The sequence below is a fragment of the Chrysochloris asiatica genome, unplaced genomic scaffold, assembly GCF_000296735.1.
Source record: "Chrysochloris asiatica unplaced genomic scaffold, ChrAsi1.0 scaffold00094, whole genome shotgun sequence".
Lineage (NCBI taxonomy): Eukaryota > Metazoa > Chordata > Mammalia > Afrosoricida > Chrysochloridae > Chrysochloris > Chrysochloris asiatica.
The window spans coordinates 1,639,394-1,662,653 of NW_006408612.1; the positions used below are offsets into that span (position 1 = coordinate 1,639,394).

Here is a 23,260-nt window from a genome sequence, read left to right on the forward strand (position 1 = left end):
TGGTTGTAACCATGGCAATGAAATGATATATGATAGAATGAATGTAAAACTAATTTCTCCCATGTAAACTATCACATAATTCACAATAAAACATTAATAAAAAAAAAAAAGAAAAGAGGGACTACTAGTTCCTGGAGAAGGACATAATTTTTAGTAAAGTGGAAGGTCAACGAAAAAGAGAGAGACCCCCTGCAAGATGGATTGACACAGTGACAGCAGCAATGGGCTCAAGCATAGCAACGTTGTGAGCTTGGCGCAGGACTAGGCAGTGTTCCGTTCTGTTGTGCATAGTGTTGCTATGAGTTGTTATCAACTCAACAGCATCTAACAACTCCTAATTAGCTTGTTGTCAATGAGACTAGTCCCACTCATGGAGACCCTGTGGAGGAAAGTAGAATTGCCCTTTGTTGTTGTTGTTATGTGCCGTGGAGTCAGTTCCGACTCATAGTGACCCTTAGGAGACTAAACATTTCCATAGGAGCAAATAACATCATTTTTTTACTCAAGGAACAGCTGGTGGGCTTGAACTGCTGACCTTGCAGTCAACACTTAATGCTTAATACACTGAGTCTCCAAGGCTCTCTCTAGTTTTTCTTCTTTTTTTTGTAGTTATCTCTCGGTTTTGTAAATTCTGTAGGATAAGCACCGTAAATTTGGAGGATAAAACCCACCAACCAATCTCTGAGAGAAAGATGAAGTTTTCTGCTTCCATAAAGATTTGCAGCCTCAGAAACCTGGTACAGGGTCACTGTGAATTGGAACCAACTTGTGAACAGTAGACTTCATTTCAATTTTTGGTTAAAGTACTTTACTTGCAGCAAGTGAAGCTGATTGTGATGAATTTGCTGCTAGAGGTTGGTGCATTCATTGGAAATGAGGACAAATTTACATAACATTAAAGGACAAGTATGAGCTATCTGTAGTACTTTCATAACGTGGGGTTCCGAATTCCAACTCATAGCAACCCTGTATAGAATTCCCAAGGAACACCTGGTGGGTTTAAACTATCGACTTTGTGCCTCACCCATAAGAGATTTTTTTGTTTTTGTTTTTGTTTTTTTTTACTGGCTCTCCTATTCTTTTAGCACGATCCCTGCCATCTTTGTAGACAGCCTTGCTTCCTAGGAACAACAGAAAGGTCTAGACCTATCCTCAAATGCTCTTACCCTAGGACATAGAAATCTGCTGTTCTACAAGAGTTTTTCGATCATTTTAAATTGAGAAGAGTATTGTTGATGTTAGGTGCCATTGAGACTGCCGATTCATAGCTATCCTGTGCACAACAGAACGAAACATTGCCTGTCCTGTGTTATCCTCACAATTGTTGTTACACTTGAGCCCAAATTGTTGCTGCCATTGTGTCAGTCCTTCTCCTTAGGGGTCTTCCTCTTTTTAATGACCCTCTACTTTACCAAGAGGTCAGCAGTTCGAAACTACCAGCTGCTCCACGGGAGAAAGATGAGGCATTCTGCTCCTGTAAAGATTTACAGCCTCTGAAACCCTGTACAGAGTCGCTATGGGTCGGAACCAAATCGATGGCACTTAACAACAACAACTTTACCAAGCATAATGTTCTTCGCCATGAACTGGTCCCTCCTGATATATCCAAAGTATGAGAGATGAAGTCTGGCTATCCCGGCTTCTAAGAAGCATTCTGGCTGTATTTCTTCAAACACAGATTTTTGTCTGTTCTTTTGGCAGTCCGAGATACTTTTAATATTCTCCTCCAATACCATAACTCAAATGCATCAGTTCTTCTACAGTCGTATGTATTCCTTGTCCATTTTTTACATGCATATGAGCGAATAAAAATATCCAACTTGGATCCTATTAACCTTTGTCATCAAACTGATATCTTAGCTCTTGAACATTTAAAAGAGGTCTTGTGCAACACATTTGCCTAATGCATCATTTGATTTCTTGACTGCTGCTTCCATGAGTATGGATAGTGGATCCAAGCAGAGTGAAGTTTTTGACAACTTCAGTGTTTTTTCCATTTATCTTGATATTATTTATTGGTCTAGTGTTGAGGACTTTTGTTTTCTTTGCATTGTGGTGCAATCCATACTGAAGGTTGTAGTCTGTGGTTTTCAACAGTAATTATTTTAAGTCTTCTTTGCTTCTAGCAACCAAGGTTGTATTATCTGCATATTGTAGTTTGTTAATGAGTCTTCCTCCAATCCTAATGCCATGTTCTTCTTATAATCCATCTTCTTGGATTATTTGCTCAGCATATAGATTGAGGTAAGTATGGTATAAGAATGCAACCCTGGCACACACATTTTCTTGGTTTTAAACCATTCAGTGTCCCCTTGTTCTGTTCGAAGGACTGCCTCTTGGTCAATGTACAGGTTCCCCATGAGCACGATGAAGTATTCTGAAATACCCATTCTTTGAAATATTGTCCATAACTTGTCATTATCCACACATTCGAAAGGCTTTGCATAGTCAATAAAACACAAGTAAATATTTTTCTCGTATTTTCTGCTTTCAGCCAAGATGCATTTGATATCAGAAATAATATCCCTCATTCCTCTTCTGAGTATGGCTTGAATTTCTGGCAATTCCCTGTCACTACCATTTCTTAATTATCTTCAGCAAAATTTTACTTAACGTGATATTAATTATATTGTTCAATGATTCCCACATTTCATTGGATGTCCTCTCTTTGGAATGGGTACAGACATAGATCTCTCTCCCAATTGGTTTTCCAGGTAGCTGTCTTCCAAATTTCTTGGTATAGATGGGTGAAGGCCTCCAGTGCTGCATCAGTTTTTTGAAAGATTTCTATTTGTTTTCGGTCAGTTCCTGGATCCTTGTTTTTTAACCAGTGCCTTAAGTGCAGCTTGAACTTTTTCCTTCAGTACTATAGACTTTTGCGTATATACTACCTTCTGAAATGGTTGAACATTGACCATTTCTTTTTGGTAAGTGACTCTGTGTATACCTTTCATGTTTTCAGGCTTTCTGCATCATACAATATTTTGCCCTTGTTGTTAAGTGCTGTCAAATCAATTCAGACTCAGCAGCCCTATACAGGGTTTTGAGGAACAGCTGCTGGCTTTGAACTGCTGACTTTGTGTTTTACAGTCCAATGCTGATCTTACAGCACCACACCATGTTGTTGTTAAGTGCCATTGAGTCGATTCCGACCCATAGCAAACTTATATAGGGCTTCCAAGGAGCAGCTGGTGAGCTTGAACCACCGACCTTGCAGTTCAAACGACTTTGCAGTCTGATGCATTAGCCCTCAGCGCCACACCAATCCACCATAGAATCCTTCAATATTGCAAATCGAGGCTTCGCTTTTTTTCTAAGTTCTTTCAGCTTGAGAACTGTTGAGTGTCTTCTTCCTTTCTGGTTTTCTAACTCTAGGTCTTTGCACATTTCATTATAATACTTGACTTTGTCTTTGTCTTTTCGAGCTGCCTTTGGAATTTTCTGTTCAGCTCTTTAATTTCATTTCTTCCATTCACTCTAGCACTCTACTCTTGAGAAAAAGTTTCAGAGTCTCTTCTGACTCCATTTTGGTCCTTTTTTTTTCTTTCTTGTCTTTAATGACCTTTTGCTTTCTTCCCGTAGGATGTTCTAGATGTCAAGCTCTTCTGGTCTTCAGTCATTACTGTCTAATGCATCAGATTTATTCTTGAGATGATCTCTAAATTCAGGTGAGATATGATCAGGGTCATAGTTTTGTTCTTGAGGACTTGCTTTAATTTTCTTCAGCTTATCATGAACGTGTATATGAGCAGTTGATAGTCTGCCCCTGGCCTTATTTGGGTTAATGATACTGAGCCTTTTAACCAAGTCTTCCCATGTTGTTGCTGTTAGTACCGATTCATAGCAACCCTATTCACAACGAAACCCTGCCCAGTCCTGAGCTAACCTCACAGTCATTGCCATGCTTCAGCCCATTGATGCTGCCACTTTGCCAATCCATCTTGCTGAGGGTCTTCCTCTTTTTCTCTGACCGTCTACCTTACCAAACATGATATCCCTGTCCAGTGACTGGTTCCTCCTGACAATATGTCCCAAATATGAGAGATGAAGTCTGGCCATCCTGGCCTCCAAGGAGCACTCTGGCCTTACTTCTTCCAACATGGATCTGTTTGTTCTTTTGGCAACCCATGATACTTTCAATATTCTCCTCTAACACCATAACTCAAATGCATCAGTTCTTCTATGGTCTTCCTGATTCACTGTCCAGCTTTCGCATGCATATGAGGTTATTGAAAATACCATAGCTTGGGTCAGGTGTACCTTAGTCCTCAAGCTGACATCTTTGCTCTTCAACTCTTTAGATAGGTCTTGTGCAGCATATTTGCCGAATGCAATATGTCATTTGATTTCTTGACTGCTGCTTCCGTGAGTGTTGATGGCTGACCCAAGAAAAATGAAGTCTTTGACAAGTTCAATCTTTTCTCTGTTGATAAGAATGTTGTTTATTGGTCCAGTGGTGAGGATTTTTGTTTTATTTATACTGAAATGCAACCCAAATTGAAGGCTGTGGTCTTTGATTTTATTAGTAAGTATTTTAAGTCCTCTTCACTTTCAGCAAGCAAGGTTGTATCATCTGCATATTGCAGGTTGTTAATGTAATCTCTTCCCATAGTTGTAGTCAATTTGGTTTCTGTGTATTCCATTCATCTGGTGAGGTCCACATGTTTATTCACCTTTTATGTTGTATAAAAATGGTATTTTCAGTGACTAAGTCCTTGGTCTTGCAAGATTCTGTCATGGGATCTCCAGCGTCATTTCTGTCACTCTGGCCATATTTTCCACCTACTGATTCTTCCTCTTTTTTTTTCCAACCTTCACATTCTAATCACTAGTAATTATCAATACATGTTGATTGTATGTTTAATCAAGTTCAGTAACGGTACAATTCTTCAGTGTCTTTCTCTTTTTTAAAAGTTTTTTATTGTGAATTGAGTGAAGGTTTACAGAGCAGATCATCAGTATTATATTCAGCAAATCATATACTTTGCTTCATTGCAGTGATTGCAATCTTCTCCGTGCACTATGAGTTAATAGTATTTACCTCTGTTCACTTTAACTCTTGCATTCCTCCATGTGTCTCACACTACCTTCATTTTTCCTCTGTCATTTTCCCTGTTGTTGTATATTCCCTTCTCCATCACCTATGTTAACATGTGACTACCTTCTAGCCCATGAATAAGTTTGCATTTGCATGTGATATTAATGATACTGTTCATTAAGTTTCATTTTTGCATATGGTATGAGATATATGGGTCTGTTTCATTTTTCTACAAATGAATTTACAGTTTTGCCAGCACCATGTGTTGAAGAGACTATCTCTTTCTCTAGTCAATACATTTTGGCCTTTTGTCAAAGATCAACTGAGTGTAGGTGGATGGATTTACTTCTGGCTTCTTAATTCTGTTCTATTGATCTCTATGTCATTCATAGCACTAGTACCAGGCTGCTTTGACTACAGAGGCTGTGTAGTGGGTTTTGAGATCAGGAAGTGAGAGGCCTCCTAATTTTTTCTTCTTTTTTAGTAATACTTTGCTTACCTGGGGTCCCTTTCCTTTCTATATGAAGTTAATGATTACTTTTTCCATCTCTTTAAAAAATGATATTGGAATCTGGATTGGGACAGCATTATATCTGTAGATTGCTTTGGGTAGTGTTGACATTTTCACAATGTTAAGTCTTCTGATCCTGGAGCATTGTGTATACCTCCATTTCTGCAGGTCTCTTTTGGTTTCTTGTAGTAGTATTTGGTAGTTTTTTTTTATATATAGATCATTTGTCTCTCTGGTTAGATTTATTTCTAAATGTTGCATTTTTTGGGTGACTATTGTAAATGGTAATTGTTTTCCTGAATTCCTTTTCAGACCTCTTTATTGGTGTAAAGGAATCCAACTGATTTTTGTCTGTTGATCTTGTAACCTGCCACTTTGCCAAATCTATAAATGAGTTCCAGTCATTTTCTTGCTGAGTCTTTGATATTTCCTAAGTACAGAATCGTATCATCTGCAAATAAAGTTTTACTTCTTCTTTGTCAATTTGGATCCCTTTATTTTCCCTTTCTTGCTTTATAGCTCTGGTAGCGTAGTGGCTACGAATCGGGCTGCGAACCTTAAGGTCAGCGGTTCGAAACTACCAGCTGCTCCGCGGGAGAAAGATGAGGCTTTCTACTCCCGTAAAGATTTACACCCTCGGAAACCCTGTACAGGGTCGCTATGGGTCGGAACCGACACGATGGCACTTAACAACAACAACAACAAGACTCTCAGCATAGTACTAAATAGGATGGTGATAAAGGGCATCCATTTTTTTGGTTCCTGTTCAAGAAGAATGGCTCTAGTTTCTCAGAATTCTTCAATTTTCTTATCACTGGCTTTAGTCATTGATAGGTAAGTTTGAAAAATAGTATTAACTGGTCTTCCTTATAGGTGTATGGGTATTATCATATCACAGACAGCATTTTACTTCCAGATATATCTTGAAATGTTCTTTTTGGTGATAAATAGTTCTCCATTCCTCTTGAATTTTTCATTTCTGGCATAATAAATCATATGATTGTCAGATTCAAAATGTCCAATTCCAGTCCATTTCTGCTCATTAATGCCTATGATATCAATCTTTATGCATTCCATTTCATTTTTGATTACTTCCAGTTTTCCTAGATTCATACTTTGTACATTCCATGTTCTGATTATTAGTGGATGTTTACAGCTGTTTCTCCTCATTTTGAGTTGTGCCCCATCAGCAAATGAAGGTTCAGTAAGTTTTGCTCAATTCACGGCATCATGGTCAACTCTATTTGAGGAGGCAGCTCTTCCCCAGTCATATTTTGAGTGCTTTACAACCTGAGTGACTCATCATCTGGCATTTTATCTGACAATATTCTGGTGCTATTCATAATGTTTTCATTTTATGGCACTATATCTCATCATGTTTCACTGCTACTTATAAGGTTTTCATTGGCTAAAAGTAGTCCACCTCTCCTTCCTAGTCTGTCTTAGTCTTGAAGCTTCACTGAAACCTGTCCACCATGGTATTTAAAATACCGATGGCATATCTTCCAGTATCACAGTTACATGCAAGTTGCCATAGTATGACAAACTGACAATTGACTGATAGTGTTAAGTATTAGGGATCTAAATTTGGGCTTTTGAGAGAGTTGGGGACCCATCAGAGTTATAGTGAGCAGAGTTCTGTTTCTCCTTTTGGGCCACTTTTTAACAACTTCTGAGAAAAATTGTTGTATGGTGCCCTCGAGTTGGTTCAGAATCAACAGCAACCCTGGATAGGATTTCTAAGGCTGTAAATCTTCACAGGTACAGAAAGCCTCATCTTTCTCCCACAAGCAACCTGTGGTTGACAGTCTGTCCTACAGAGCCACCAGCCCTCCCTCTGAGAAAGATTCTTTTTAAACACATCTGTTTGCATTGATTTTTCTCTACTTTGAATTCTCATCTTATGCCCTCTATAAAATTTTTTTAAAAAGGAAAAACAAACAACAACAAAAAACACCCAGTAGCAATCCTCTATAGGGTTCCTGAGGCTGTAAGTCTTTGTAAGAGCAGAAAGCCTCCTTTTTCTTTAACATACCATCTTAACATTTTACCCCCAAATTCAAATTCTAACTATGTTAATTTTTCTTTATAATTCTTTTTGCCTCATATACAGGGTTGCTGAGTCAGAACTGATTGCTGACTCTGTGGCAATTTACAGCAACCATCATTTGTTGTTATTGTTGTTAGGTGCTGTCAAGTCACTTCCAACCCATAGTGACGCTGTGTACAGTTTCCAAGGAGCAGCTGGTGAGCTTGAACTGACGACCTTACAGTTCAAATGGCTTTGCAGTCTGGTGCATCAACCCACAGCGCCACACCAGGACCATAATGTATTGTTGTTGTCAAGTGCTATTAAGTCGATTTCAATCCATAGTGACCCTGTATAGGGTTTCCAAGGAGCAGCTGGTGAGCTTGAACCAACGACCTTGCAGTTTAAATGGCTTTGCAGTCTGGCACATTAACCCACAGTGCCACACCAGGACTCCGAACCATCATTTAGTCATAACTAAATCCACCCGTTGTTCCTTGGAGCAGAATCACTGAGTTGGGACCAACTGTATGGCGTTTAACAACTTAACAACAGCTTGTCAGTATATATGATATTTGTATTTCTTCTGTAATTTGCGTATTCATATCCTTTGCCAACTTTTCTATTGGGGTGTTCATATTTTTCTTATTACTTAAAATAAGCCTCTTTATATATTAAGGATATTTACCTTTTTTTAAAAGGTCAGAAAACAAAACACTTCAATATATTTTGTGTTTGTATGTTTCTCTCTTACCTCCTTGAGAGTGTCAGTCTGTAAACCTGTTTTTCTGTTTTTCTTCTTTTTCTATGTATTGTTAAGTAATAAAGTATGAAAAAAAAAAAATGATCTTCTGAAGAGACCCAGTAGAACACACACTTCTATACCATGTGGTTCTTACTGGAATGATCTCCCAAGAACACCGGTCCCTTTACTAACAGTGGTGGCCTCATAAACCCAGAGATTAAATTCTCAAATTAGAGAAGGATGAACAAAAAAGTCATAGGTTAACCACCTGCCCAGCAAGTCCTATGGTCATTCCCAAGTGTCTTCCAAAAGGAACTCTGGTTTTCTAAAGCTGCAGCTTCTACTAGTACATCTCTCTTAAGATTCCATTTGTGTATGTTCTACATACACTGAGTTTAAAGACGCATCAAGAGTAATTTCTTTTTGGTGTTAATCTCCAAAAGACAATGACTAACTGGATGTATTTGAGCTGCCTTTTTTAACACTCATAAGACAGGATATATTTGATCCTCTCTTGCTAGTGTTAAAAAGCACCCATTGTGGGAGGCCTCATCCTAAGAAGCTGTATTCATTATGAGTGGTATCACTTGTACAGTGGGAATCCTAAGCAAAACTGCTCTTGTAAAGTTTGCTGAATAGAACCTGTTAGTCTGGGATATCGAAAATCTTTTCTTCACATTTGAAGTGATTATAAACCTAAATTCCTTGTAAGGTTGTTATGAGAGTTGGTAATGGTAGCTCACTCATAAGAGTCTTATACTTAGCCAGATGCTCATTTAATAACAGCTGTTTTATTAGGTTTGCTTAGTCTTTTTTTTTTTTTGCCATCCTAAGTACCTACTTTTACTCAGCAGCAAATCACACATGCTTAATCCTGAAAACAGATGTCTGAAAAGTTGACTCAGACTAGGATTTCTTTCCTACTAACTTTCTCTCTCTTGTTCTTTTAGGGGTACGCCTCATTTCTTTTTATTTGAAATAGCAATTTTGCTTTAATTAAAGTTTATAAGGTTGATTTCAGTAAATGAATAGTCGAAGGCCACCTAAACAGAGAAGCTAATAAATTCTTTTTGCTCATCTCCACAGACACGCCACCATTGCTCTTTGAGGTTTCCTCCCTGGAGAATGCTTTTCAGATAGGAGGCCATCCTTGGCATTATATCATCACACCTAACAAGAAGAAACAGAAAGGAGTTTTCCATATTTGTGCCCTAAAAGACAATTCGTTGGTAAATCATGAGTAATCAGACTATTTAGCAGTAAATTTTCATCAGAAATTATTTATTCTCTTGCTCTAACATTTGGGTAAATAATAAAACCACAGGAACTGGTATGATGCTGCTTAGTATTTAACACAAAGAAAGATAATGTTCCTTTCACATGTTATAATTAAGAGAATATTATTTTTTAAAAAATAGATACAGAGTATACATTTTTATATTAAACAAAAGAACATCTGCACTAATGCCACCATGGACACATTCATTTCAATGGTTACAAACAAGATATTTAATTGCATTGATTTTCTTTTATGTAAAGTGGAATAATAATACCACATTTCCTATTAGAATACTTATAATAAAAATTATAACTCATTCATTAATTAGATACATGTTGTTGTCATTGTTAAGTGCTATCAAATCATTTCCAACCCATAGCGATCGTGTATAGGGTTTCCAAGGAGCAGCTGGTAAGCTTGAACCGCAGACCATGTGGTTCAAACCGACTTTGCAGTCCAGAGCATTAACCCGCAGCGCCATACCAGGACTCTAATTATATACATGTTGTTGTTGTTGTCAAGTGCCATCGAGTCGATTTCCAACCCATAACGACCCTGTATAGGGTTTCCAAGGAGTAGCTGGTGAGCTTGAACCGCCAACCTTGCAGTTCAAATGGCTTTACAGTCTGGCGCATTAACCCACAGTGCCACACCAGGACTCCAATTATATACATAATATGTGTTAAATTCTAATTTTTCTTTAAATCATACCATCGGAATCCCTTATGACATAGTGCCACCTACCTCTCTAGTCTCATAGTTGGAAACTCTACTTCTCAGTGTAATTGTGGCTGCTACTCTTGGAGTCCTGGTGTGGCACTGTAGGATAAGCACTGGACTGTAAGGTTGGTTTGAACCACAAGGTAGGCAGTTCAGACTCAACAGCTGCTCCTTGAAAACCCTACACAGGATCACTCTGAGTTGGAACTAAGTTTTTCTTCTTTCTTTAAATGCTCCATAGTATTAGACCATATCCTCAGACATAAAATATTTGACTTATTTAAAAAGATTATAGACTGCTAACCACAAGGTTGGCAGTTAAAACCCACCAGCCATTCCTTGAAAACCCTATCCCGAGTCTATGAGTTAGAACTGACTTGATGGCACTTAACAGCAACAAGAAAACAAAGAAATTATATACTCTGTGTCTGAGATTTGAAGTTTGGCAGCATGTTTATTGTTGTGATAGGCATTCTTCTGATTAAGAGGTGGTTAGGTGTGGGAGAGAGGGAGATGTGGAGGGACTACCTGTGCATACTCACAGCTGTTATATAATGGAAAGTCCATGGACTTTGGAATCAGATGTGCTGTTTAGTAGGTATAAAACTTTGGCCAAACGATTTATTCTCACCCATAAAATAGTGATAACAATACATGCTTTGAGTTTTCTGAGGTGCAAATGAAGTAGTGGTTACAAAGCATCTAGCTCAGTGCTTGACAGAGTAGGTACTTGAAAGATATTGATGTATTATTTATCTGTTAGGTGTAATATATGGTACAGAGTTGTTGTTGTTATGTGCCATGGAGTCAGTTCAGAATATAGAGATCCTGTATAGGTCCTCCAAGCAGTGGCTGGTTGGTTTGACCTGCTGACCTTGAGATTAACAGGCCAGTACTTATCCTACAGCGCTACTATGAAATTTCTGAGTTTAAACATTCTGGACTTCTCAAGTTTGAGCTTGATAAATCAGCCCTCATAAATAAATATCCTAGTTAAACTGGTTAATATTTTCTCTTCTTTGTTTTTGACTTACTGGCCTAGACTTACCCATCATTGGTATTAAGAGTTGAAAAATTACTTGATTTTCTTTTAATTTTTATCTTTAATATATTTCCCCAACTTCAGGCAAAAAATGGGATCCAGGAAATGGAATGTTGTTCTCTAGAATCTGACTGGATTTATTTCCATCCTGATGCTTCTGGTAGAATAATACATGTTGGCCCAAACCAGGTCAAGTGAGTATTGCATTTAAAGTTAGTTTAAAGTTAAAAGTAGCTTTTGGTAATGTCTATTGGCCTCTGTATTTTTTCCAGCTAAATACTGAGCCAATTATGGAAATAATTAACTTGTTATAGTGTGCTTTCTCAGAGACTGGCATCTCAAAACCTGATGGTATCCTTTCAGCCTGATCATTATTGCTTGTAAATATTACAGTGGAGTAAGTTCTTTGATGGGTGATGTATGAGTTACAGGAGATTACATATTGGCCCTTTCTCTTCAGGACTTAATTAATTCTTCCAGACTAATGAGAGAAGATTATTTGTTTTTGTTCCGAAAGTCAACCTTTCCACAGAAGTTTGTTTGCAGGTTGTTTGAAGTAAACCTTGTTTTACTCAGTTTGTGTTCAGGGCACCCCTGTCTTTCTCAGTAGCATTCAACAGTTGGCTTCTCTTTCCTGGAAACACTCCTCATTTGGTTTTCTTGATACTCCAGCTCTCTTGAACTTTTTTCCTCCCTCGCTGATCTATCTTGCTTAATGTCCTTTCATGCTTTTCCTCCACTAAACCAAAATAAAAGCACTGCCATCTGGTCAATTCCGACTCGTAGTGACCCTTAAAGGACAGGGTAGAACTGCTCTTCAGGGCTTCCAAGACTCTGAATCTTCACAGGAGCAGACAACCTAATCTTTCTTCCTTGAGCAGCTAGTGGGTTTGAATAGCCAACCTTGTAATTAGCAGCACAGTGCGTAACCCCCGACACTGCAGGGCTCCTTCTTCCTCCTCTAACCAGCCTTTAAATGGTGGGTTAGACAATTAATCCAATTTAGGTCCTCATCTCTTCTCTACAATCCCGTTCTGCATGATTCTATTGATTCCATTGGCTTCCAAGAGGTTGTATGCACCAAAAATCCAAAATGTGTATCTCTAGCCCAAACATCAAGGATTTCTGGTAGTATAGTGGTTACGAGTCAGGCTGCTAACCTCAAGGTCAGCAGTTCAAAACTACCAGCCATTTCATCGGAGAAACATGAGGCTTTCTGATCCCATAAAGTTTTACAGCCTCAGAAACCCTACATAGGGTCTCTATGAGTCGAAACCGACTCCACGGCACATAACCAAAACCACCACAGCCCAAACATCTCATTTAAACATATGTCAGAAATCTGGGATAATTCTTGACACCTTACTTTCTTATCTTTCATAAATATGTATGCTTATATGCTCACATATAGTGTCTCTCACACACATGCACACCATAAACCCTTTTCAGTCCAGTTTATGTTGTTACTAAATATTTCTTAAATCTGCTGTTTTCAGCCCTTGCCCACTTTGACCATCTGGGTCAGAGTGCTGTCATCACTAACCATGACTGCAGTAATAGCCAGTGTACAGGGCTCCCAGAATTCACTCTTGCCCTTTCATCAACCAGAAGATGAGGAAAAACATAAACAAATACCAAAACCTAATCAAGTGAATTCTACTGCATTAATTAACCTTTTCATGGGTTCTTGTTTCTCTTAAAGAAAATACCAACATATTTAGCATATGGTCTGATAGGTCCTCCTTCCACACAGTTTACTCCAGTCGGGTGTCTTTTCTGAAAGCTGAGGACCTGTTTCCTCTGTCTGAGGTCTGTCATCCACACCTGTCCTCCCGTCCAATTTCTGCTTATGTTTTATGCTTCATCCTAAATGTCTTTTTTTCCCTGGGTAGACTTTCCCTGATTAACCTTGCTAGATTAGCTCCTTCATCCTGTTTTCATCGCACCACTGTACATTCTTTCTCTGTAAGCACTTACCAAAATTTGAATTAATTGGCTATTTTTATGACTATTGCACTAAACATCGGGCTGCTGGCCACAAGGTTAGCGATTCAAACCCACCAACCACTCTGCGGGAGAGAAATGAGAATCTACTCCCATAAATATTTACAACCTAGGAAATTCTATGAAGCAGTCCTACTCTGTCCTATAGAGTTGCTATGAGTTGGATTTAACTCGATAGCAAAGATTTCTTTTAAAAAAACCTGTTTTAATATCTAGCACTGTATCGTAAACTCTGTAACAATAGCAAAGAGTCTGTCTTGCTGACATTTCCTAAAATCCCAGCACTGAGTGAGTACCGTGCCTGGCACACAATAGGTGCTCAGTAAGTATTTATTTATGGACTAAGAAGAGCAGCCTCTGCCTTCTTTATCCCTGATTGCTTCTTGACAGTTTGTCTTCTTCTCTGTATGGATTAAAAGGAGATGAAAAAATGGAATGAAAGATTATGACCTTTTACCAAAAAAAATCTTAAATTGTGGGTTTGCTTTCATAAACCTTACTTTGAATATGTGTTACCATCTGTATTTAATATAACGTGAGTTTAAGAAATTAAGATCTACAAAATGTAGATTCAGTGTATCCCTTTCCAGGTCTTAAGAAATAGGTATGTTTTTAAATTGGCACTAATTGAGATCACTATTTGTGTTACATAAAGTAGAATCTAATTTCTTTGTCTCAGACAACTCTAAGGCCTCAGCCTCTCCCTGACCACAGGAGCCATTCCAACCCCCACGGTTCACTTTGCCTGCATTTTGAGACTTTGAGCTTTGAGAACATTGTATTTTTGAAGCTCATTACTGATGTGAACAGATTGGTATGAGTGGTGAACAAGTCATTTTTTTTCTCTTGCTTAGGAACCTTGACCCTATGAAGCTATGTATGCTCAAAAACCCTAAATCTGTAAATATCATAAAGGGGAAAGAATAGTAAATCTGCTGCAGATTAAATATTACTCTATCGTGAAAACTGATCCATTCTATCTCTGGACTTGAAATATTGTTCATAGAGACTGCATTTTACCTTCAGAAATATAAATGCCATTATCTACTATAATAGCATGGTTAAAGCTGAAATATGAAAGTCCTGTAGCAGAACAGCAGGGATAAAGTTCTTAGAGTAACATTCATCCAACCAGTTTGGACAGTGGCACAGGCCAGAGCAAGCTACTTCATTACTTGTTTGAGTAGCACCTGTTACCACTGTTAGGACATTTCTCTGTTTTAAAAAATCTCTGAATTTGAGTTTAAGGACAATTATGTGATCAGACAAGTTAGTATTTTAGACAAGTCAGAAGGAAAAGAGAACTAAGTGTTGATACTATAATTTTCATTTGCTGACTTTGGCACTTGATGGTGTATTTAAGTCTTAGGTTCTAAGAATTCTTTTTCCATTTTCAGAGTTTTAAAGCTAAATGAAATAGAAAATAATAGTTTCCAACATCAGGTCTCAGAAGATTTTGTCATTTTGGCCAACAGGGAGAAGAACAAAGTAAGTCAGGAATGCATGAAAACCCTTTGTATGTCGTTATAGTTTTATATAAAAATGTAGTATGCAATTGTGTTTGCCTTTGAGTGTGACTGAAAAGAATAACACATCCCTATAGATTTTTGCTATGGCACTATAAGATCAGCACCAAACTGCAAACCACAAGTTCAAACCCACAAGCTGCTCCTCAGAAACCCTATACAGGGTCACTATGAGTCGGAACTGACTCGATAGCACTTAACAACAACCACAATGTAGAAGTCTCTGCATTTTGTTTACACAATAGACAGTCTTATATCCTATGTACATAGGAGATTTGAGAAGAGTTGGTTATGCTGAATTTGTCTTTTAATTTTTATTTCCATTCTAAGTTTATTTTTTATTTTTTTAATGAATATCAACATTTGGGTCTAATTAATTGTTTAAACTTAGAGTTAGTTGGAATATATGTATGTGTGTGTGTGTATATATATATTGTTGTTAAGTGCTGCCGAGTTGTCCGACTCACAGCTACCCTGTATAGAATTTCCAAGGAGCAGTCCTGGTATGATGCTACGAGTTCATGCGCTGGACTGCCAGATCTGTTTGAACCACAAGATTGGCGAGTTTTAAATATATCTTTAAAACTCACATGCCATGCTTTGATAGCCAGCTGTACTTTTCCTGTAGTGCATAAATTAGGAACATGAAGAAAATGATGGAGTGGACATTTCTAAAAGCAGATCCACTTTTTACTGTGCTATTGTGCTAGGACATTTTATTAACTCGGAGGATAAGAACTCTGATTCAGAATTTTCCCAGTTAAGGAAGGAATTGAGGATTTGAAGAAAGGTGGTGTGGTTTCACCAAATTTGTTAACGTTGGTTTTGCCATTGGCTTCATATATTTAAAATGTCTTTTTTTATTTCTCTCTGTATGATAGAATGAAAACTTATTCACTGTTACAGCGTCTGGACGTGTAGTTAAAAAACACTTTAACCTTCTGGATGATGACCCAGAACAAGAGGTATTGCTTTAACCAGAGATAATAAACAGAACTATTATTTATTATGTACTTGCACTGTGGTTTTCTAAATTATACTTTCCAGACTCTAGAGTAGGAATAAGGGTGGATGGTTATATGCTGAGTGGGCAAGACTCTGGGTGTTATTTCTTCTAGTGCAACCCTATCAGCCTTTCTTTTATCGTTAATTATTAATAATATTTTCTTTATGGAAATGTTTATAGGACTGAAATTATTTGAGACGGTATTGTTTTGTTTCATTAATAACCACTCTTTCTGAAATCTCTTGCTAGAAAATCCTTGAATTTTGTCCTGATGACTTTATAGCATTTGCCTTATTTTTTAGCTATTAGACATGGATATGTTTAGTAATGCTCATAGGCCAGAAGAGGGAGTGACAGGATGTGGAAAATTAATTAATTTGGCCTCTGACCTGAACTTGGTCTTGTCAGTCACTGAGCTGATAATTTTTTTTTTTTTTTAACTTTTTATTGTGAATTGGGTGAAGGTTTACAGAGATCATGTTTTATATTCAATAATCCATAAACTTTGTTTTGTCTCAATGATTACACGCTCCTCCATTTAGCAACAGTTATCTCACTTCTTCCCTGTGGTTCTTGTTTCTATTTCAAATTATCTCCGTCCTCAACTATGTCCTTAAGTAAATGTTATCCTTTTGATCTTGAATGATTGACCATTTCTTGTGAGTATACCTTCATAGTGCTGTTATCCCCTATATACACCTATCTACTACTTGACTGAAAATCAGGCCACGAAGGTGAGTTCCACTCCAAATCTGAAGGGTTACTGAGGTCCATTGGCTCGGGTTCCTCTAGTCTCTTTCTGATCAGTAAGCCCAGTCTTTTTTATAATTTTGAGTTTTGTTCCACCTGTTCTCTGACTCTATATAGGTCATTCTAATGTGATCCCTTTCAGAGCAGATGATAGTATACTATCTAAGTCTTCTGGTCTCAGAGTCATTGTGACGGATGTTCACATGTTCTGTTGGTCCATTGAACTAGTTGATTCCAGTCATCTTCAGTTTTCATCACTTTTCTTTCTTCTGAATATGGAGAGACAATTAGTTGCATCTTAACTTTTAAATTGCTCATGAGCTTTTAGGATTCCAGATGCTACTCACCAAAGCAGGATGTATAACATTGTCTTTGTGATCATGGTATTCTCTTAGACTACAGGCCTGAGCACCCAGACCCAGCAACTCATTGCCTTAGTTTGATAATATCTAAGAATTTTTCATCATTTTCCCCCTGTATGCTCCACCACATCGATAGGTATGTTTGCAACAAAGGTAAACACCCTATACAAATATTCTCTGTCAAACTCTTATATATTTGTGGGAATACTCCTACTCCCCTTCTCATGCCTATTCAGCCTGTGGATCTGTCGTCGCTGCAGGATTCTGTATATAACACTATTTACCTCTGTTCCCTTTAACTCTTGTGTTTCTCACTGTGTCTTCACTGGTCTTCATTATTCTTCTGGCAACTCCTTCTTTTTGTATATTGCCCTTCTCATCATCCAGGTTAACATCTGTCCTACCTTCTAACCAGAGAATTACTCTTCCCACCCCTGGTAACTATCAAAGAATGTTTCTTTTATCATGAAAACCTTTTGAGTTTTTACAATAGTTGTCTCAAACAATATTAGTCTTTTTGTGCTTGATTAATTTCACTCAGCATAATGTTCTCCAGGTTCATCTATGTTCTGAGGTATTTCACAGATTCATCATTATTCTTCAATGCTACATAGTGCTCCATTGTTTGTATATACAAAATCTGTTTATCCATTCTTCCATTGATGGGCATTTACGTGGTCTCCATATTTTTGCTGTTGTGAATAATGCTGTGATGAACATCAGTGTGCATGTATCTACTCGTGTACTGATTCTTACTTCCAAGTTAGAGAGATTGCTGGGTCATAAGGTATTTCTATTTCCAACTTTTTGAGGATGCACCATACCATTTTCCACAGTGGTTGCACCATTTTACAGTCTTACCAGCAATGTAGGAGGGTACCAGACTTTCCTCTCCAGCATTTGGTTGTTTTCTGTTGTTGTTTTTTTAAACTTTGCTGTTCATGCTAGGGTGAGGTGATATCTCCTGGTTATTTTGAGTTGCATCTCTCTAATGGCTAGTGATCACAAACTTTTCTTCATATGTTTGCTAACTACCTGAATGTCATTTCCTCTGCCCATTTTTTAAATGGGTTGTTTGCCTCTTTCTTCTAGAGGTTTTTTAGTTTCCTATAGTTTTAAAGATTAGTCCCTTGTCTGATATGTCATTACAAAAAAAAAAATTGCAGTTTGTGAGCTCTCTTTTTACTCTTTTGGTGAAGTCTTTTGATATGCACAAGTAGCTAACTTTTAGGAAGTCCAAGTTATCTACTTTGTCTTTTCCTGTTTTTATGTTTTCACTTATGTTTGACAGTGAATTTATGCCATACATCAGAGCTCCTAAGTTTGTCCCTATTTTTTCATTGATGATCTCTAGAATGCTAGGTTTTACATTTAAGTCTTTAATCCACATTGAGTTTGGTTTTGTATATGGTGTGAGATATGGGTCTTACTTCATTTTTCTGCAAATGGATTTCCAGTTTTGCTAGCACCATTTGTTGAAGAGACTAACCTTCCCCATTTAATGGGTTTTAGCACTTTGTCACAGATCAGCTGACTATATGTGGATGGATTTACTTCTGGGCTCTCAATTCTGTTTCATTGATCTCTGTATGTATCATTGTGCCAATACCAGGCTATTTTGACCATTGTGACTACGTAGTAAAATTTGAGATCAGGAAGTGAGAGGCCTCCAACTTTGTTTTGCTTTGCTTATCCAAGGTCTCTCTCCTTTCCATTTAAAGTTTGTGATCAGTTTTTCCATGTCTTTAAAGAATGATATTGGAAACTGGATTAGGATTACATTATATCTATAGTTGCCTTGAATAGTGTATAATGTTGACATTTTCATAATGTTAAGTCTTCTATCTGTGAGCATGGTCTATTCTTCCATTTTTCTAAGTCTCCTTTGGTTTCTTGTGGTAGTGTTATAGTTTTCTTTGTCTAGGTCTTTTGTTTTTCTGGTTAGATTTATTCCTAAGTATTTAATCTTTTGAGTGGCTATTGTAAATGGTATTGTTTTCCCGGATTTCCTTTTCAGAGCTGACTTCCTTTATTAGTGTGAAGGAATCCAACTGATTTTTGTATATTGATCTTGTACCCTGCCACTTTGCTGATCTTTCAGTGAGTTCCTGTAATCTTCTTGCTAAGTCTTTGGGATTTTCTATGCTTCATATTATTATCATCTGCAAATAGAGCTTTACTTCTTCTTTGCCAATCTGTGTACCTTTAATTTCCCTTTCTTACTTTGTAGCTCTGGCTAAGACTTCTAAAGGAACCCTGGTGTGGCTCTGCAGGTTAATGCACTGGATTGTAAAGTCAGTTTGAACCACAGGTCAGTGGTTCAAGCTCACAAGCTGCTCTTTGGAAACCCTATACAGGGTTGCTATGAGTCGAAACTGACTCGACTGCACTTAACAATAGGACTTCTAAACCAGCAATGGTTATAAAGGGTATCCTCATCTGATTCCTATTTGCAAAAGGACTTCTTTGTTTCTCTCCATTGAAAGTAAGGTTGGCTGATTACTTCCTCACCATTTGAAAGTTTGGTAACTATACCAAAGCATTTAGGGGATCAGGGTATTCCCATCCCAGAGGGCAAGAGGACCCACTAGTCTAGGGAAAGCCAGAACCAGCTCTGCAGGACTGGAGTAGGCCACACCTGATCCCAGGAGCTGGGGTTGGTGCTGCTAGCTCCTAGCTCACTTTGATGCAGCTCCAACCACTTGGAGAACAGGAACTTTGCTGGGAGTGTACTTGGGTGTGGACTGGTCACACCTCTGGTCACCAGGGTAATGTGGGGTACAAGAAAAAGCTTGCATCCTTCTCTCTGCCCATAAATGGTATGCCTTTGAGCCATCAATTGCCCTCTGCCTCAAAGCCACCCTCAAAAGTTCAAGATGGCCACACCATACCTGGCAGGCTGGCACAGATCACCTGTCTCCTTTACCCCACCCCTCCCAGCATATCTGTTTAGCTGCTTCTCCTACTTAGGGCTAGTCCATAGCTGACCTGGGCCAACTCAGCAGGTTTGGAGCAGGGCTCCCTTTAATCAGGGTTGGTGCAGATAGCTTCTTACGCACTTCAATGGGACTCATAACTGCAACACTCACCACCTACACCTCTGACAACCTGGAGAGTGGAAGTTTCACTGGGTGGGGGCGGGGCGGGGGGGGGATGCTGGCCACGCCTTGGTTACCAGGGGAGTGTGAGGAAGAAAAAAAAAGGCGCACCTTTAGCTCTGTAAGTCACCAATATGCTGTCTTGGCTCTGCAACTGCTCACGAAAGTTTAAGATGGCCACAGTGCATCTGATTGGCTAGCACCAGTCAGCAGTCTGCATCCTTTTGCCACATCTGTTCAGCTTCCTCTCCTAGTAAGCATTCTCTATCCTTCCATCTAAAGCTCAGGGTGCCAGGACTAGTATTTGTATCTGTTTCACTTTGGTTTCTTTTTTCTGTTGTGAAGGATCTGCATAGACTTACTTCCCAGTGTGATATCTTGCTGCCTGCCCTGAGCTTATACTTAAAAATTTTTTTCATTTAAAGAGGCATAGAAGGTACTTACTAAATTAACTGACAAAATCATGTTTCAAATAAACTGTCCATTGCACAAATACTAAATCTATTTAAATTATGTAAATATATTATTTCTATTTCTGTGGCCATTCCTACATAGGGTTGCTCTGTGTCTAATCCAACTTTGATGGCAGTAAGTGGATGTAAAAATATTAGAGTAGATGAATGTAAAGCTGGTGTTCTCCCATGTAAACGATCACATAATTCACAATAAAACTTCTTTTAAAAAAAAAAGAAATATTAGAGTAGCCTTCTAATAATTGTTGACTTGTGTGATATTGTTCTTTGAAAAACTTTAAAAATAGGTCTTCGGTGGCCCAGTATGTAGTTGCTATCAACAAATAAAAACAATATTTATTCTTTTGTTGTTGTTGTTAAGTGCCGTCAAGTCAGTTCCAACCCATAGCAACCCTGTATAGGGTTTCCGAGGAGCAGCTGGTAAGCTTGAACCTCTGACCTTGCAGTTCAAAGCAAAAAAAAAATTGCCCTATCCTTTATATAAAACTATATTCAAGAAAAATGTACTCAAATTACCAAAAGGAAGCAAGAATAATTAAAAAAAAAAAAATACCAAAAGGAGGCCGTCTGGTCCCGTGAAGATTTACAGCCTTCAAACCCTAGGAGCATGTCTCCGGCTGCCCTATAGGGTCGTTATAGTTCAGAACTGGCTCAACAGGAGTGAGTTTGGTTGTTTTTCTTTAATGGTATCAAAGAGAAGGCTGCTCTATATCAAGAGATCAGAAAACAAAAACATTAAGCCTATAAAAGATAAGTTAAAGGAATTTTGATTAAATCTACACTCAAGTAAGAATTTACCCTTTGAAGTTGGCCAAGGTAAGACTAGTGTAAAACATAAATAAAAAGGAACCATAGGTAATATATCTGTGTAACTTCCTATGGCGTGAGGTGGTAAAGACAGAAAGTATCAATGAATCAGCAAGTGACTTGACCAAATGTGAGTGACCAGTTTGTTAGTGTATGATGACTGAGAGAAACCTGTCGAGCTTGCTTCAAGGTCATTGTCAGGCGTTCAGCCAAGATGTGCCTTCCTGTGGCCCCTGCCCTCCCTGAGCACTGATCTCTTCCCATGTTAGACCGATGGAGTCCCACACAGATTTCTGGGATTAGACTTTCTCTCTAAAGTCTTTACCTCTTTTGTCCCAGTCCTGTTCTGTGGGTTGAATTTCCATTGCTAATATTCTCCCTCAACTATAAGCAGCCATTTTTGCTTTTTTTAGGTAACCAAAAAGAGGTTTAAAAAAAGAAATAATAGCAAACAGTCATAAATAGAATATGGTGGGCTGTGAATCTTTTTTGAAATGACTTTTTCAGTATGAGAACCTTCAGAGCTCAGTGGATAGTTTTCAGTTCTCAGAAATTGATTTTCATCTGTTAAGTCCTCTCTGGGAATTGTTGGACACACACATCAGAGGCAATAGTTGAATGCTTCTTTTGATTTTGGAAAAGCTCTGGTTTGCTTTCATTGTAGAGAATTTCATTTATACTTTGAGATCTTTGTACATTTGTCAAAACTTTTCTAGGATACTGCCTAGCTCTTAAAAATCTTGGAGCTGATGTTTTACTGGCATTAAGTACAGACATTGATATCTTTTCTCCCATCCATTTATCCTTCTTTCTACGGTATTCGTATAAATAATAAAATAGTTACACTACAAATGTACATATAATCCTAACTAAATAACTGAATTTCTCCCTTTTTTCCTCTGATTTATCCTCATGTTCCCTGAGACTTTCAAAATTGTGGACTATGAAGATGAGTTGGATTTGCTTTCTGTGGTAGCTGTTACTCAACTAGATGCTGAAGGAAAAGCTCACCTGGATTTCCACTGTAATGAATATGGAACTTTACTTAAAAGCATTCCATTAGTGGAGTCGTGGGATGTGGTGAGTAGAGTCCAGTCCAGAGTTGAAAGAGTTCCCTTTGTAGGTGACATTTATTGCAATAGATGTTACTGTGTTCCTGTCATTTCAGACTCCACTGTACTAATGACCACATAAAAGAATTTATTATTCTATGTTGTTGTTAAGTGCCATTGTGTCGGTTCTGACTCACATGACCCGGTATAGGGTTTCTGAGGAAGGGTTGGTGAGTTTAAACTGCCGACTTTGTGGTTTGATCCTATAGCACCACACCAGGAGAATATTATTATATAGACAGAACAAAATGAATACATCTTAAGCTCTGCTCCCCAAGCAGATGGCTCTTTACCAGTGACAAAGAAAAATGAAACTTTGTTTTTTCCTGAGTTCTGGGTGTCTTTTTCCTTACCAGTCTGTTTTTCTCCCAATTTATAAGTATAGTAATATTTTTTAAACTAAAAGACTGCACTGCCAGGGATTGAGACATGGTTGGAATGGGGAAAAGAGGGGAAATAATGTTAAGATGCTTGGCTGTCTTTTGAATCTTGTTTCTCCTTGCATTACATTATAAAATAGACACTGGAAGGTGAGAGAAAGGAATAGCCAGAAATATCACCATAGAAAGCTTTTTAAGTCCGTCTTCTGCCTATAACTGATTGGAATACCTAAAATGGGGCTACAATGTGCCTAGTGAAGGAGGCTTCCTGCAGAGCCTCTGCAATACATAAGACTATAGGTAGAATCCTGAACAGCATCCAGAATCTTCAGAGGTGGGAAATTTCCTCTTGAAAGGACTGGCAGACCCGCCTAGAGT

The 23,260-nt window shown here is 38.1% G+C and overlaps 1 protein-coding gene and 1 pseudogene across 2 annotated transcripts in view; one reads left to right on the plus strand and one right to left on the minus strand.

Annotated features, from left to right (window-relative positions):
* LOC102829851 overlaps nt 1-9,189 on the minus strand; it is a 13,762-nt pseudogene extending 4,573 nt beyond the window's left edge.
* DCAF17 (DDB1 and CUL4 associated factor 17) overlaps nt 1-23,260 on the plus strand; it is a 64,220-nt gene that overhangs the window by 38,446 nt on the left and 2,514 nt on the right. The window contains exons 9-13 of one of the 2 annotated variants that reach the window (XM_006866622.1): nt 9,410-9,552; nt 11,449-11,558; nt 14,766-14,856; nt 15,776-15,859; nt 22,315-22,470. In XM_006866622.1, coding sequence (XP_006866684.1) covers nt 9,410-9,552; nt 11,449-11,558; nt 14,766-14,856; nt 15,776-15,859; nt 22,315-22,470 — 584 coding nt within the window. The remainder of the gene's footprint in view (nt 1-9,409; nt 9,553-11,448; nt 11,559-14,765; nt 14,857-15,775; nt 15,860-22,314; nt 22,471-23,260) is intronic. The other variant, XM_006866623.1, reaches the window with a different exon arrangement.